This window comes from Lepidochelys kempii, chromosome 2 (genome assembly GCF_965140285.1).
Source record: "Lepidochelys kempii isolate rLepKem1 chromosome 2, rLepKem1.hap1, whole genome shotgun sequence".
In the NCBI taxonomy this organism is placed as follows: domain Eukaryota; kingdom Metazoa; phylum Chordata; order Testudines; family Cheloniidae; genus Lepidochelys; species Lepidochelys kempii.
The window spans coordinates 271,988,547-272,004,581 of NC_136381.1; the positions used below are offsets into that span (position 1 = coordinate 271,988,547).

Here is a 16,035-nt window from a genome sequence, read left to right on the forward strand (position 1 = left end):
TTGACGGACCTGCCCAGGCTGGCAGAGTGGGCTCAGGGGAAGGTGACTGGGTGCATGGGGGCTCCCGTGGGCCGGGCTGGCCAGGGGATTTGAGCCGGGAGGCGCTTTCCCGTCAGTCAGAATGGGGGGCAGAAGCTGGCCGTTCTGCAGCAGAAGGGGGCGAATGAGGAGCCTGGGGTACGTCCGTGCTAGCCTGCAGCTGGCAGCCCGCGTCCCAGCCTGGCAGCGGGCCTGACGCTCGCGGGCTCCGGGGATCCTGTGGGCATGGCGGCTCAGGCTGCGGCGTGGGCTCTCAAGCCTTGGTGGTAGCAACGCCTCTCAGACTGCAGTGGCCTAGAGCTGGCATTAGTGTGACTGCTTCTGCCTCACACAGGATGCTTCACGCAGCCATGAGGCCAAGTCCCGCCTTGCAGGGGTCCCACACGCATTAGCCAGCACACATGCCGGGCAGGGGGGTGGAGGCGGGAGGGGTGGAGGACTTCGGCATGGACAAGCCTTTGATGTGTGCCTTTGACTGTGGAGAGAAGGGCAGGGGCGGGTGGGGAGTGGGATTGCCAGGGGCCGGGGGGGTTGTTCCAGGCATGGGAGTGGCAGTGGGGTGTGTAGCAGAGCCCAGTGCTTGCTCTTGCTGGCTTAGCCCACCCTCCTCAAGTTCCCCATGAAGGAGGGGAGTACAGAAATTCCTAGGGTTAGGCTACAAGGAATTAAAGCTAGAGGAGAATCGTCAGTGGTGTCTGCAGGGTGGGGAACACAGCAGGACGGTACCTTCCTGACCCAAGGCCTTGGGCCCCCGGAGGGGGTTGTGGAACCAGGGGATCTGGAGGCAGGCGTGGTGGGGAGGACGAGGGCTGCCAGGTTTCCAGTGACGTGCTGTGGAACCTGGCTATCTCAGCCCGGGACAGAAGGGGCCTGGGCTTTGGAGCTGGTTATCCCAGCCCTGCTTGGGGCTGGAGGGACCCTGGGAATGTGCTGGGACCCTGGTATTTTGGGGGGCTCCAGGGTGGGATGGGGGCGTGGAAACCTGTTTTCTAATTCTTCCTCTCTTTGGTTTCCAGACGCGATCAGTGCCACGAATCCCCGTGTCATCGATGACTCTCGGGCCCGCAAACTCTCCAACGATCTGAAGCGTTGCACGTACTACGAGACCTGCGCCACCTATGGCCTGAACGTCGAGAGAGTCTTCCAGGATGGTAACTGCAGCCCTGGGGCGGAGCCGCGCAGCGCCCGTCCCTGCCCCCTCGCTCTCCGGCCGATACAGGGCTCTGGCACCTGCAGCCCCAGATACCTGTGACTGGCTCGCTGGAGTGCTTGTCTCTCCCAGAGGGCCTGTGTTAGGCAAAGGGAGTGCGAGGCTGGAGAAATGGGTGACTGCAAATGTCCTGGGAGGCAGGGAGGAAGTCCAGTCGAATCCTTTGTATCTAGACATGCTGTGGGGCGGGGAGCAGCCAAACTGCTGGCCGGAGAAGCTGCCCCAAGTAAGGGAACAGAGCATGGAAACAGCTGGGGTAGAAAGCTGCTGCTGTTGCTTGCACGGAGCAGGGGGTCCAGGGGCTTGCAGCCAGAGCCTGCCTTGGGAGAGACGCTGCAAAGGCTGCTCTCCCTTCCCACCCCGTCTCTCCAGGGTGAGCTTGGCCACGAGCCCAACGGGACAGCCTGCACAGGGCTGTGTGGCCGGATGGATTGGAGCTGCGTGCAGGGGAATGGGAGGAGGAGAACTGTGCCCCCAAAGGAAGAGGCTGCAGGCCTAGAGGGTGGCATGGAAGGAGGTTTGGAAAGGACAGTGCACTGCTGACATGGGAGAGGCTTGTTGGAGCAAGGGGCAGCTGAAGTGGAGCTGCAGGGAACACAATGGTGCAACGCAATCCTCTGCAGCCGAGCTTGATTTCTTTCTTGCTTGGTCCTAGAAGAGGGAAGCGTGGTCTAGTGGGCAGGGCCCCGGCTGACTCTGCCACTGACTGTGGGTGAGTCCTTCCCCTTTTGTAAGATAGGTAATGGACTTGCTCCCCCTCTGCAAAGCCTCCGGGGCTTCAGGGAAAGGGCTATCCAAGAGCTGAGGGTTAGGGGATTCACCTTCTCGGCGACAGGACCCATTGAAGTAAGAGAAGGAAGTGTAGCAGTGGTAACCCTGATATTGAATCGTGCGCCTTTGGGAGGCTGGCAGGGAATACTTGGTCTTGACAGGCCATGTGTGCCGGGAGGGGAGGAGCCAGATTTTCTTTGCTTTAGATGGTAATCAAGTGTTCAGTGCTTTAGGACTCCTGGGGAGTGCTGACACCCCCCGCCCCCGGGAAACACTGCTCCTGGCCGTACTGCTTCACTGCCATTAGGCTAAATGACTTCCTACCAAGGGGTTGTCCAGGTACATGGGATGGACTGACCTAGAGAGACCACAATGTGGCCAAGAGGGGGCGGCAGAAGTGATGGCTCTAAAATGGCTGGGATCCAGAGCCAGCTGTCAAGGGAAGGTCTGGACAGTTACGTTGTAGTGGAGACCTGACTGAAACCTGGATAAAGGGTCCTCTGACGACACAGGCCAGTGGGCCTGGGCAAGGTGTGTTCTGGGAGATTATGGGAACTGGCTAACTGAATTTACCAGGCACTGCCAATTCGTGCACTTGGGACTCACCAGTGTGCACCCCAGCTTCAGCTCCGGGTGAAGTGTCCATGCCAGCTGGCACCTGCCTGCATGTCTCACCCTCTCTCTAGAACAGTGGGAGAGACTAGGTGTGAGCCCCTGGAGCGTGAGCAGGGGAGATCTGGCCAGACAAACTAAGTTGTTTCTGGACAGGATCCAGAGGGAAGCAGGTTTCTGGGAAGTGTCTGGTACCTGGTGTCACTAAATCGGACTTGGAAATTCATTGAAATCAGCTGGGGGATGGCCCTCTGCCATGGGCCGGGGCTGGCCGCAGGGCAGTTCAGCAGATACGGATCCGCAACAAAGGGGTGAGTTGAAGAAGGTGTCCAGTGTGGGCCATAGGGCTGCCAGCCCAGCACAGACACTGACTGCCTTTGGGCAAGTTGCTTCACCTCTCAGCCTGTGAAGTGGGGCCCGTGACCCTAAGCTCCCTCCTGGGGCTGTGAGGACTTGGGGGCAGTGTTGGCAAAGTGCTGGGGCCGGGTTTTCAGTCGTGATCTGGAAGGACGCTGCGAGGTGTTGGTCAGCCGGGAGGAGCAGAAAACGCAGTGAAGCCCGGGAAGTGATCCAGAGGGGGTGAGATGCCTTGGAAGGAAATAGCAGAATGGGGCGTGGAGAGTGCTGGGTTGTAGCGAGGGTTCGGGCTCCTGGTGCTTCAGCCCCGATGCAGGCTAACCGTGCTGAGCGCGGCTGTCTGTGACTCCATGCCTACGGCGCCCACGGGTGCCTGGGCATCACCTGCATGAGGGCTCCCAGCCGTGAAGCTGAGCTGGTGACCGCAGCGCTAGGACAGCTGAGCCAGAACGTGCAGTAATGCCCCGGGGCACATGGCTGTGGGCGGGGAGTGAGTGGGGCAGACAGCAGAGGAGCAGGCCTGGTGAAGCGTTACTGACACTAGAGAGGTGACACTAACCACTGTGTGCTCGCACTAGCATACCCGGAGCACACTTGTCTACACGTTGCACAGCGAGATCACACTCCCTGGGAGTTAGATTTGCTTCCCCTTCCACCAGTGCAGGGCCAGGATGGAAGGGGATCACGGGTCTCATAGCCCTGGGGTGCAAACTGTCCTCCCACTACCATCCCATGGTGCACTGGCCAGGCCTGCCTAGCTCCGTTAGTAGCCAATGTCTGCTAGGGATAAACAAGTTCAGATCAGCAGGCCCAGATAACAGGCACCCAGCAGTCCCACCAGAGCTGGCTGAGGAGATCTCTGGCCCACAGTTGATAGTTTTTAACAAATCTTAGAATGCTGGGGACGTTCCAGGAGACTGGAGGAGTATCACTGTTGTGCCAATATTCAGAAAGGCAAGAGGGATGATATGGGCCCATTAGCCTGGCACCCGTCCTGGAGAAAGGGAGACAGGATTCGTTGGATAAATCGAAGGACTATCATTAATGCCAGTCGAGATGGGTTTATGGAAAACAGGTCTCCTCAAACACACCTGGTGTCATTCTAGGATGAGATTCCAAGATTGCTTGATAAAGGTGATTGTGTAAGTACGAGACTTGGCATCTGCAAGGCGGCTGACGTAAAGCTTTGTCTCCACTGACAAGCTGCCCTGGTGCAGCTCCGCCCTGTCACGCTTAATGAAGATGCTCCTCCGCCGACGGGTGAGGGGTTGGCGTAGGTGTCCCACCTCCCCGAGAGGCGGCAGCTAGGTGGGCAGGAGAAGCGCTCCCATCGAGATCCTGATAAGCACCTTGTGATGTAGCTCTACCGACATAAGCAGGTAGCTCAGAGCAGGGCTTAGGGCTTGTCCCTGCGGAGGCTGTAGTGTAGACGTAGCCTAGGTTGGCATAACCGATGTCGCTGGGGTGTGACTAAGCCGCCCCCTGAGCGACGTGAGTTACGCCACCAGAAGTGCCGGTGTGCACAGTGCTGTCAGCAAGAGAGCTTCTCCCGCCAGCACGGCTCCTGCTGCTCGCGGAGCTCTCCCGTCGGCATCGCGTGTTTTCGCCAGATGCGCCGACGGGTGTACGTGCAGACAGGCCTTCAGTGCGCAGCACGCTGGGTGTAAATCTAGAGAAGCCTCGCCTGCTGCCCAGCGCCCTCTCCGTCCCCGAGGGCTGACGCGGCAGTAGGTCAGAGCGCACGCCAGCCCCAGCACTGAACGGCAGCAGGGCCTGCTTGGCCGGTTAGCGTGCGCCAGGCTAGTCTGCTGTAGGCTGACACTCCAGCCTGCCGCACGCCGCGTCTCCATGTGGAGCAGCCCCTCGTGCCTCTTGTATGGGTTTAGATGGACTATGTGGGCCGAACATACGAACGGCCACACTGGGTCAGACCAAAGGTCCATCTAGCCCAGTCTCCTGTCTTCCGACAGTGGCCAATGCCAGGTGCCCCAGAGGAGTGAACAGAACAGGGAATCATCCAGTGATCCATTTCCAGTTTCTGGCAAACCGAGGCTTGGGACACAGTGTAAGGTGTAAGCATGACCCAGTCGCTGTCCAACATTAAACAGCTTTAAACGAGGTTTGAGGTTTGGTATCCAGAGACCGCAGCCTGCTTAGCACCATGGCAAACACTCCATTAAAAACTCCTGTTAACCTTGTATTAAAGCCACAGAAAAGAAGGAATAATAGTTACAGCACCCAAAATGTTAAGTATTAACTCAGGCTCTCATTTTAACAACATTCCTTGTCCCTTTCCCTTTAGCTGGGGGGAGATTTTAGAAGGAATCCTTGTTTGACCGTCACTGGGATGGTATCACAGATGGTAATGACGGAACACAGACGTAGTTGGATAGATGAGCTGGAGCGGTGGTTGTTGCTAAAGTCTGATCCCATTTCCTAGAAGACAAAACAAGGCAAACACCCACGAAAGGGGAGAGAAAAGAAAACAGAGAGAAAATGCAGCTTCTGAGTTAGCTGTCGACTTTCGCTTGCACCCTCCTCCTACTGGAGAAACGGGCCAGTGCGTGGTCTGATCAGCCACTCCGAGGCCTTGCAAACTTGTACCAGGAACAGGCTGTCAGGCCATTGCTTTTAGCTGCCTCTTTCAGGTCTCAGGCTGTGGCCGTGTTGCAAAATACCCCATTTTGGCTGGCCAAGCCGGACTCCTGTGAGACAGAAGGAAAAAGGAGAGGGCTTTGAAAAAGGAGGAGTGAGGTTGGGAAGGGGAAGGACATGTGGGGGATGGGGGGGAAAGAGCCCAAGTCTCACATCACAGGTGGCATTTGGGAATAGCTGGCGCTGGGGTCATCCGGCTCCCTCTCTGTGGCCCAGTCTGGCCAGCACATCTCTCAGGATTAGGATGAAGATGGTCTGGGGTCCCAGCAGAGGGTGGGGGAGGCAGTCATGAGGATGAAGCATGCTCCAGTCGCCAATTTCCCCTCCAAAGTCTCTTTCATTAAGGGCCTGAAAAGGAGGTGGTGGGTGGAATAGCCCGTCCTCTCATTGTTTTGTCCATCAGCTGGGCCTAATTGCTGACATGCCAGTTTTGGTTCACTGATTTTTGGTCTCATGCAGTCTGGTTTACCAGACATGTTTTTAACATAGTCCTTGAGTTATGTCAGCAGGCTTTTTGTATGGACTAATTCAGTTTTTCTGTCTCCCTTTTGTACCTTTTCCCACCAAAAGTTTTAGCTTATTGTGACATTTTGTGAACTTTCAGTCACTTCTTACAGTTGAATTTACAATGAGGATTTATTTGTAGGCCCAATCATTACAGCCCACCATGCGACATTCTGATTAAAATATCAGCACTATCCAGTATCAGTGAAGTGCACATCAGATGGATCAAGAGCTGGCTGACATCTAAAATGTAGTTATCAATAGAGAGTCACCATTGAATGGTGGGGTCCACAGGGATTGGTACTTGGCCCAACGCTAGTCAACATTTTCATCAGCGACCTGGAAGTCCATATAAAATTACTGCTGATAAAATGTGTGGACGACTTGAAGATTGGGGTCTGAGGAGATCAGACTAGATGATGATGTGGTCTCTTCTAGACTTAGTTTATGAGTTTCCAGTGTGACGCTAGGCAAGAGCGTTAGAGCGATCTTTGACCGTATAAACGGAAATAGGAGTAGGGAAGCGATGTTACCTCTGTACAGTGTTGGTGAACACTGCAACCAGTTCTGGTGTCCCCATTTTTAAAAGGATGTTGAAAAGCTGGAGAGGGTTCAGAAAAGAGAGAGAAATGATTCACGGGCTGGAGAAAATGCCTGGCAGTGAGAGGACCCAGGAGCTCAATTTGTGTAGCTTCTCACAAAGACGACTGAGAGGTGACTTGATTACAATGTAGAAGTGCCTGGGCACTAGAGGGCTCTATACTCTAGCCTCTAGCGGAGACAGGCAGAACACTGGCTGGAAGCTGAAACCTGACACATTCAAACTAGAAATGCGGTGCACATTTTTAACAGTGCGATTAACCACGGCAACAGACTCCCCAGGGAAGTGGTGAGTTCTCCAATTCTGGATGTCTCTAGATCCAGACTAGGGGCCTTTCTGGAAGATGCTTTATCTAAGTGCCAGTGGCTGGGTTCGATGCAGAGGTCCCTGGGGAAACAGAATGACCCGTCAGACACAGGAGGTCAGATGATCTGATGGTCCTTTCTAAAATTAAACTTTATGAGTCTGGGACCCGTCTGGTCTGCTTCCCTCACTCTGCTGCGCAGGGATCAGGTTTTCTGCGGTCTCCTCCATGGAACTCAGGTTTTGTCACCACTTTGCTAGCACCAACATCCGGAACGATGGTGACTCCCTTCTGCTCCGGTGCTGACGTGTCTCGGAGGCCTTCCTTCGAGCGTGCGGCTAGTGTAGCCGATGTGCAGGCAATGGGGAGTCAGGCTGTGCTGAATTCACTCTGCTCTGCTCTGCTCTGGGCTCTGGAGAGCTGTGGAGACGGGAAGGGTCGTCAGTTCTGGTGTGTTAGGGTCAGGGTAGCAGGGGCGAAGCAGCGGGACCCCTCAGCTCTCTGGAGCTCTGGAATGAATTCTCAGGGTTCATTTTCTGTCAGCCTGAGGTACAGCGGGACAGCACAAAGCCTCCCTGCGTTGCTGTGGCCATAGACCGCAGGATCCTGAGGAGAGAGTGCTGGGTCTGTGAAATGGGGAGCACAGGGACAAGGGGTGCGGTTGAGATATTGCTGGGATGCCAGGATCTGTTTAGTGAGTCTCAGGATCCGGACACAGTAGCAGAAACAGTGACCAAGCCAGTTTGGCAGGAGGAGGAGGAGCCTGCTAGAGCAGGTAAGCAGCGTGTGCTCTGGGGCCCGATGCTGCCGGCTCGGGGAGAGCTGCCTTTAGTGTTGGATAAAGGAGCAGTTACGGTCTTGTCTGAGTGCGTAGCAGTGTGTCTCTCTCCATGTCCTGCTAGTCCCTGCTCCCCACCCATCACTGCTCAGCCCCTCCCTACCTGACCCCATTCAGTGCTCCTCGTTATCTCTCCACTATTCTAAGAACATAAGTACATAAGACCACCTGATCAGGATGGTGATAGTGACTGTGAAATGCTCAGGTTGATTAGAGAGGCCATTAACATAGGAAACTCAATAATATTAAGGGATTTCAGCTATCACCATATTGACTGGGTCCATGTCACCTCAGGATGGGATGCAGAGATAAAGTTTCTTGACACCTTAAATGACTGCTTCTTGGAGCAGCTGGTCCTGGAACCCACCAGAGGAGAGGCAATTCTTGATTTAGTCCTAAGTACAGCACAGGATCAGGTCCAAGAGGTGAATAGAGTTGGACTGCTTGGTAATAGTGACCCTAATCTAATTCAATTTAACATCCCTGTGGCGGGGAAAACACTCCAGCAGCCCACCACGGCAGCATTTAATTTCAGAAGGGGGAACTACACAGAAATGAGGAGGTTAGTGAAACAGAAATTAAAAGGTACAGTGCCAAAAGTGAACTCTCTGCAAGCTGTGTGGAAACTTTTTAAAGACACCATCATAGGGGCTCAGCCTCGGTGTGTATCCCAAATTAAAAAACACAGTAAGAGAACCAAAAAGCACCACTGTGGCTAAACAACAAAGTCAAAGAAGCAGTGAGAGGCAAAAAGGCATCCTTTAAAAAGTGGAAGTTAAATCCCAGTGAGGAAAATAGAAAGGAGCATAAACACTGGCAAATGAAGTGCCAAAATACAATTAGTCAGGCCAAAAAAGAATTTGAAGAACTGTTAGACAAAGACTTAAAAAAAATTTTGCTATTACTTTTTAAGTAGATCAGAAGCAGGAAGCCTGTTAAACAACCAATGGGGCCACTGGACGATGGAGATGCTAAAGGAGCACTCAAGGATGATAAGGCCATTGCAGAGAAACCAAATGAATTCTTTGCCTTGGTCTTCATGGCTGAGGATGTGAGGGAGATTGCCACACCTGAGCCATTCTTTTTAGGTAACAAATCTGAGGAACTGTCCCAGACTGAGGTGTCATTAGAGGAGGTTTTGGAATAAATTGATGAACTAAACAGTAATAAGCCACCAGGACCAGATGATATTCACCCAAGAGTTTTGAAGGAACTCAAGTGTGAAATTGTTTAAGCTGCAGAAGAGAAGAGTGAGGGGGGATTTGATAGCAGCCTTCAACTACCTGAAGGGGGGTTCCAAAGAGGATGGAGCTCAGCTGTTCTCAGTGGTGGCAGATGACAGAACAAGGAGTAATGGTCTCAAGTTGCAGTGGGGGAGGTTTAGGTTGCATATTAGGAAACACTATTTCACTAGGAGGGTGTGAAGCACTGGAATGGGTTACCTAGGGAGGTGGTGGAATCTCCTTCCTGAGAAGTTTTTAAGGTCAGGCTTGACAAAGTGCTGGCTGGGATGATTTGATTGGGGATTGGTCCTGCTTTGAGCAGGGGCTTGGACTAGATGACCTCCTGTGGTCCCTTCCAACCCAGATCTTCTATGAGTCCAATGCACATGATCCTCTTAGCTGCTGGCACTCAGCATGCACCTGTTGGTGTCTTGGTGGTGAAGTGTCTCCAGCAAAGATTTGTTCCCTTAGAGTGGGCGGGTGCAGGTGCTTCTCAGTGTCAGGATCTTCCCTGGCTCGGAGTAAATCAGTGCCATGACCAAGGCCACCAGCCCTGGGGGCTCTCTGCTCCAGCAGACTCTTGTTTTGAGAGCGCTTCTGCACCGTGCTGAGCTGACCTCTACACAAGGGCCCTTTTGTGCTGGACTTCTTGGCGCTGCTCTGGCAGCGGCGAGTTGTTAGCCTGAGTCCAGGGAGCATGTGGAAAGATTCCTGCAAGGTGTGCTGAGAGCAGCTGCAGCTTTGTCCGTCTCACCAGTCCCAAGGGCTTGGATTCTTCCTTCTGCCTGTGACCAGCGCCGGAGCGTACGATCAGGCTCCTGTATGTGCACCATTGAGTCCGACACCACCAGGGACAGGGAGTCTTCGTCCTTCCGGTGTTGGAGAGGTTTCTCAGAAATGTGTGAGGCCGAGCTGATGCATCAGCTGCCACCATGTATCACCTTCAGCATCAAGGCTGAAAATCTGGCGTGTTGCTTGAAAACCACTGAGATTTCTGACTTCTGCTTCCCTGCCTGCCTGCTGGGGCATGGCAGCTTGCAGTGGAATCCCATCCAGTTGCTAGATCTCGTTCAGCTTGGATGCGTGAATCAGTTTCACCCCATTGCGCTGCAGGGATCCCTCCTGAGGAGCTGCTCAGAGCAGAGGTGAGCTCCTCAGGCAGGTTTTCTCATCCAGCATGAGAAACGGCCTCTTCTCATTGTGGCCCTCTAGAGACTGACTGCATTGGCCAAACCGGACCGTCTCTACGCAAAAGAATAAATGGACACAAATCAGACATCAAGAATTGTAACATTCAAAAACCAGTAGGAGAGCACTTCAATCTCCCTGGACACTCAATAACAGACTTAAAAGTGGCAATTCTTCAACAAAAAAACTTCAAAAACAGACTTCAACGAGAAACTGCAGAACTAGAATTAATTTGCAAACTGGACACCATCAAATTCAGCCTGAATAAAGACTGGGAGTGGTTGGATCACTACAAAAAGTAATTTTCCCTCTGCTGATACTCACACCTTCTTGTCAGTTGTTGGGAATGAGCAACGTCCACCCTGATTGTATTGGCCTCGTTAACACTACAAGGGTAATTTTCCCTCTGTTGATATTCGCCCCTTCTTGTCAACTGTTGAGAATAGGCCACTTCCACCTTAAATGAATTGGCCTCGTTAGCACTGATCTCCCACTTGGTAAGGCAGCTCCCATCTTTTCATGTGCTGTAATATATATACTGCTCACTGTATTTTTCACTCCGTGCATCTGATGAAGTGGGTTATATCCCACGAAAGCTTATGCCCAAATAGATTTGTTAGTCTCTGAGGTGCCACAACGAGGTGCCTCGTTGTTTTTGCTGATACAGACTACCACGGCTACCACTCTGAAACCTAGCTTCCTTGGGAAGTTCCAGGTGTTGCCCTGTCCCCTCAAAACTGGCTTGGAGCTCTCAGCGTAAGGATGCCTGCGTCAGTGTGGCTGTCGGAATGACACCTCTCTCTGTGGAGGGACAGCGTCCGTTCTCAGTGCAAGGGGCTGCATCAAGGGGAGTCACCAGATGCCTGGGAGGGCTCATGTCCATCTCGGGTGTCAAGATGTTCCCATTGCTAGACAGTTGGCTAGTTTGTCCCCGTTCTCCCCAGGCATTCGAGGAATCATTCAAGGTGTTCCAGGCCCTCCGTTTCTGGATTCGAGAGAAGTCCACTCTCGTGCCTGCCCAAAGAATCTCCTTTGTGGGGCCATCGAGGGCTCAGGCCAGGCCAAGGCAATTCTTCCAGGGATGTTTGCCAGTTACCCTTCTCCTGAGAGAGGATCCTCGGAGATCAGTGTGAGTCTGCCGGGGACTAAGGGACGCCTGGTTTCTTCACACATACATTGGTGTAGTTGCAAATGAGGCTGCGACAGCGCTGGCTGGCAGCAGGATTCGCGCTCAGTGCAGATGACGAGGCATTGCTCCCTTGGCCACCTCTTGGTGGAAGCTCCTAGATGCTGGGCTGAAGGGAGTGCAGCTGAGTTCTCGGAGCCCCTCCATTGGGATCATCACCGAGGCTGTGGCTGGTTCCCCAGAGCGGACAGCTCGTGGCAGTGAGATGTTTGGGTAGCAGTGTCTGGAACTGGGTGCTGGGGGAGAGGCTGTAAAGTCGTCTGTGCAGCTGCTCAGGGGATGTGATGTTGTGTTGCCCAGTCACAGTAGAACACTTCCTATTCTGTCACCAAACAAGTGCATATTGCAGAACAGTCAGGAGGGAATGGCTCTGTGGGACTGGTGCTTGGCCCGTCATCCAGCCAGCAAAGAGAGTGCTAGAGATTGCCGTGGGCACTGGGAGGAAGGCTGGGTATGGTGGTTGGAGCACTAATCTGAGCTGTGGGAGACCTGGTTCCTGCTCCACAGCAAACATCCTTTGTGATCCTGGACATATCACATCGGGCTTGTCTTCATGGGACGTTACTGTGCAAAAAGCCAGAGTGTGAATCTACAGCGCCCGAGCTTTCTGCACAGTGACGTCCCATGTAGACAAGCCCATGGTCTGTCTCTCTCTGCCTCAGTTTCCAACTGCAAAATGGGGTAATAGTCCTGCCCCCCTCACGGGGGCACTGTGATGATAAATACACTAAAGATTGTGAGGAGCCCAGATGCAGTATCTATGACAGGGACAGTAGTCCTGCTTGAAACAGGCCCCAGTGGACCTGCTGTTAAAGAAGTGGAGGACCCCACTCCAGCAAACATCAGTGTGAAGTGCCCTACAGTCTGCTCCAGAGACTCCATCCCATGGCCATGCTGGACTGGAACATCTCTCCACTGGTGATCAAACGGACACATGACAGGCCAGAGCTTGAGTCATGCTGGTTGCTCCAGCCTGGGCTAGGCAATGTGGCTGTATGGCCCTCCCAAATCTCTTATGGGAGCCTTCATTTTTCCTACTGGTACCCTGAGCCCTGCTGTCTCAAGGAGATGGTCTGACCCTGCCTCCTGTTCGGGAATCGCACCTCCTCGTGGCCTGAATCTCAGAGCAGTATTTCAGACCTGCTGAGCCCAGCGGGAGTGCAGAAGGCATGCAGAAAACCCTCTGTCCTGGGGAGTGAAAAGGTTTTCTGTGGGCAGCAGATAATGTTTGCCTGTTCTCTGCCTGTCTAATCTGTTTGGGACTGTTGGCTGGACCTGAAGTCTCTGGGCCGTTCCTTGTCTTTTCCCCATGAAACCCCCAGTGGAGAGTCCTGCTGATTTTAGTCACGCTGCTGTTGCAGGATTCCTGAAGCCCTGGCGAATACCTCCAGAGAGCCTGCTACACCGTGGGACCTTTGCCTGGAGCCCTTGGGCGTGTGCTCTCTCTCCTTCCTGCCTTTGAAGACCCTGGTCCATATCCTGAGGATCTGGCCGGATGGTTTCATCACCATTCTGTCAGCAAGCGGAGTCATGCTAGGTCTGTGCTATGAGCGAGGGGTGCAATCCCCAGCTCACATAGATGTGCTCGAGAGCTAGCTCCCATTGAGCTAGAGCGTCGAGACGTGTAACGTCGCTGAGGCAGACCCAAGCGATGTTAGGGGCTTGTTCCTTCACCCGCTCACTTCCCTGGTCCTTCTCCCATGAGCAGAGAGCAGCAATCCTCGAAGTCCGAAGGTGCAAACAATCCGATGTTTATTGGGGTGAACTTCCAGCAAGCATGATTCCAGTTTCCTTCCTTAGTGTCCCCCTTCCCAGCTCTGACACCACAGAGCCTTACCTGTGTCCCTGTTCCCATTCCCCCCTTTAACAAAACATGATTCCAATTTCCCCACCCCCATTCCCCGTTCCCATTCCCCACCTTTCTTCCTGATTGACTGCAGACTATATAGTAAAACTTGAGTTCCGCTTAGCTATACCTTAACCAGCCATTTTACTGAAATGTAACTAACCAATCCTAACATATTGTAACATGATTATTTAACCAATTAGATCCCACCACCTTAATTAGTTTACACCCAGCAAAATTAATCACACAGCAGACAGAAACAATCCCAGAACCAGACAGAGATTATACAGACAAACAATGGGGAAATGGGGACTACAGTGACAGAACAACACAGAAATGAGGATTTCACACCCCAACTATCGATAAGTGAGTTCTTGCCAGACAGAATGCTATCAGACTAAGTTTCCTTTTACATCTTCTAGGCACTTCCCTTTCTCTGGAGGCGATAGACGTTATCAGGACAGGATTGTATCCTAACAGACCAATGGCACCTTATTTCAATGTGACTAGTTTGGGATGTGAGGAGGTGACCGGTCGCTTCCCAGCTATGGCTGCCTCTGCTGCTTAGCCAAAGGCCTTAGCCTAAGCACAGGGCCTCAGACTGTCACAGTAAGAGAAGGCCCTTACACCGGCCGACAGTGATTTTGATTCTTTCTATTATACCTCTAGAACTGGAGGATGGTGTGGATTGCACTCTCAGCAAATTTGCGGATGATACTAAACTGGGAGGAGTGGTAGATACGCTGGAGGGGAGGGATAGGATACAGAAGGACCTAGACCAATTGGAAGATTGGGCCAAAAGGAATCTGATGAGGTTCAATAAGGATAAGTGCAGGGTCCTGCACTTAGGACGGAAGAACCCAATGCACAGCTACAGACTAGGGACCGAATGGCTAGGCAGCAGTTCTGCGGAAAAGGACCTAGGGGTGACAGTGGACAAGAAGCTGGATATGAGTCAGCAGTGTGCCCTTGTTGCCAAGAAGGCCAATGGCATTTGGTACTGGCTGCAGGCAGAGGCAGGAGCCGGCACGGGGTCGCTCTGAACTGCTCTGGAGGTGCAGTGGGTGGGGAAAGCCGTCTGATCCTAGCCCCTCTCTTCTCTCTTTCAGTGGCTCAGAAGGTGGTGGCCCTGCGGAAGAAACAGCAGCTCTCCATAGGGCCCTGCAAGTCCCTGCCCAATTCACCTAGCCATTCGTCTGTCTCTGCGGCCTCTATTCCTTCTGTGCACATCAACCAGGTGAGAAACGGGACCCCACCCCTAGCAGCCCCCGCTGACTGAAAGGTAAAGGCTGGGTCTGCCTACCCCCCGTCTCTGAACACAAGCCCTAGAGTAGCCAGTGCAGCTGGTGGGGGGCTGCTGGCCTAAAGCCCAGAACAGCTCTCTGCCTGCCTGCCTGGGGGTCAGGGGCCTGCAGGGCAAGCAGCGTGGAGCCCCTGACGAGAGGGAAGATACCAAACACCAGCCAAGTGACACTCGGCTCTGGGAAGGGTGATTCCAAACCCTGAAGATCCTGGAATCCAAAGTGAGGGTGATACAATCTTTCGATTCAGCGTGGGAGCCTGGAGGCACCAATAACAGAGTCCCAGGAGGCAGGGAAGCTATAGACTGCAAAGGTGGCAGGGCAGCTAGAGCTTAGCCAGTCTGGCTATGTGACCAGGTTCCAGGGCCCCCGAGGCAAACTGTCCCCTTCCTGGGCCGGGACATGCAGCCAAGGGTGGCCTGCAGAAGGAACAAACTCTGGCACATAAGGTGTGTGCGGAAAGGGGGAGCCCAAGAGGGAATTTAAAGAGCAAATATCAGAAGACATGGAAACAAATAAAATATTGTCGGAGTGTTTGAGAAGCAGGAAGGCTGTGAGAAAATGGGTGGGTTCCTGGGAGCCCTAGGGGGAAGGGCACAGGTAAGGAGGAGGAGGACATTGCCCGAGCCATCAGTCTTCAATCCAGAGAGGATGCTGGGAGATGGCTGCCCTGGCCCCGGGGTAAAGATGAGGCGCTGTCCGAGACGGAGGTGTACGAGAGGAGGTGCTGGACATGCTGCTCAGTAGGGAGCAGCAAGTCTCCAGAACAGGGTGTTTGTGTGCCCAAGAGTACACGTCTTTTATTCGAGTCAGCTCCCACAGCAGAGACCTGGAAGGTGCAAACACTGTCCCTGAGTCTCAGGCCTGGGAGCCTGACTCCTGGAGCACTTAAAGTGGTTAAAACAAGGATTAAACACAGAACTGAACATGCTGAAGTGCTGAGGAGATAACGGACAAAGCTGCCAGAATGAGCTGCTAGCATCTTTCAATGGGTGAGTTTCTATTCAAGTTCATGGTCTTGGTCCCTACCTTAAAGTTACAGAGTTTGACAGCCAGAAGGTGCCACCAGATCATCTGCCTGACCTCCTGTCTAGCCCAGCACCTGCCCCTCAGCGCAACAACCCAACTGAGACACTCGGGAGGCGACTGATTTGCCACAGGCAGAGACTGGGGGGGCTGAGGTGCCCAATGCTCGAGCAATGAGAGAGACCCAGATAATCCCAGCGAGTGATCTGCGCCCACACAGAGGGAGGCGAGGAGGTCACAGCCAATCTGACCTGGGGGAAGAGTCCTTCCTGGCCACACATCTAGCAGTTCATTAGACCCTGGGCATTGGAGCGAGAACCAGCCAGCCCAGCACTGAGAGCACGCCTCTTCCTGCAGCCCTGGCCCTCCCTGCC

The 16,035-nt window shown here is 53.5% G+C and overlaps 1 protein-coding gene across 4 annotated transcripts in view; it reads left to right on the top strand.

Annotated features, from left to right (window-relative positions):
- AGAP3 (ArfGAP with GTPase domain, ankyrin repeat and PH domain 3) overlaps nt 1–16,035 on the top strand; it is a 231,304-nt gene that overhangs the window by 99,145 nt on the left and 116,124 nt on the right. For all 4 annotated transcript variants that reach the window (XM_073334978.2, XM_073334979.2, XM_073334976.2 and 1 more), the window contains exons 6-7: nt 1,056–1,190; nt 14,444–14,571. In XM_073334978.2, the coding sequence (XP_073191079.1) occupies nt 1,056–1,190; nt 14,444–14,571 (263 nt within the window). The remainder of the gene's footprint in view (nt 1–1,055; nt 1,191–14,443; nt 14,572–16,035) is intronic.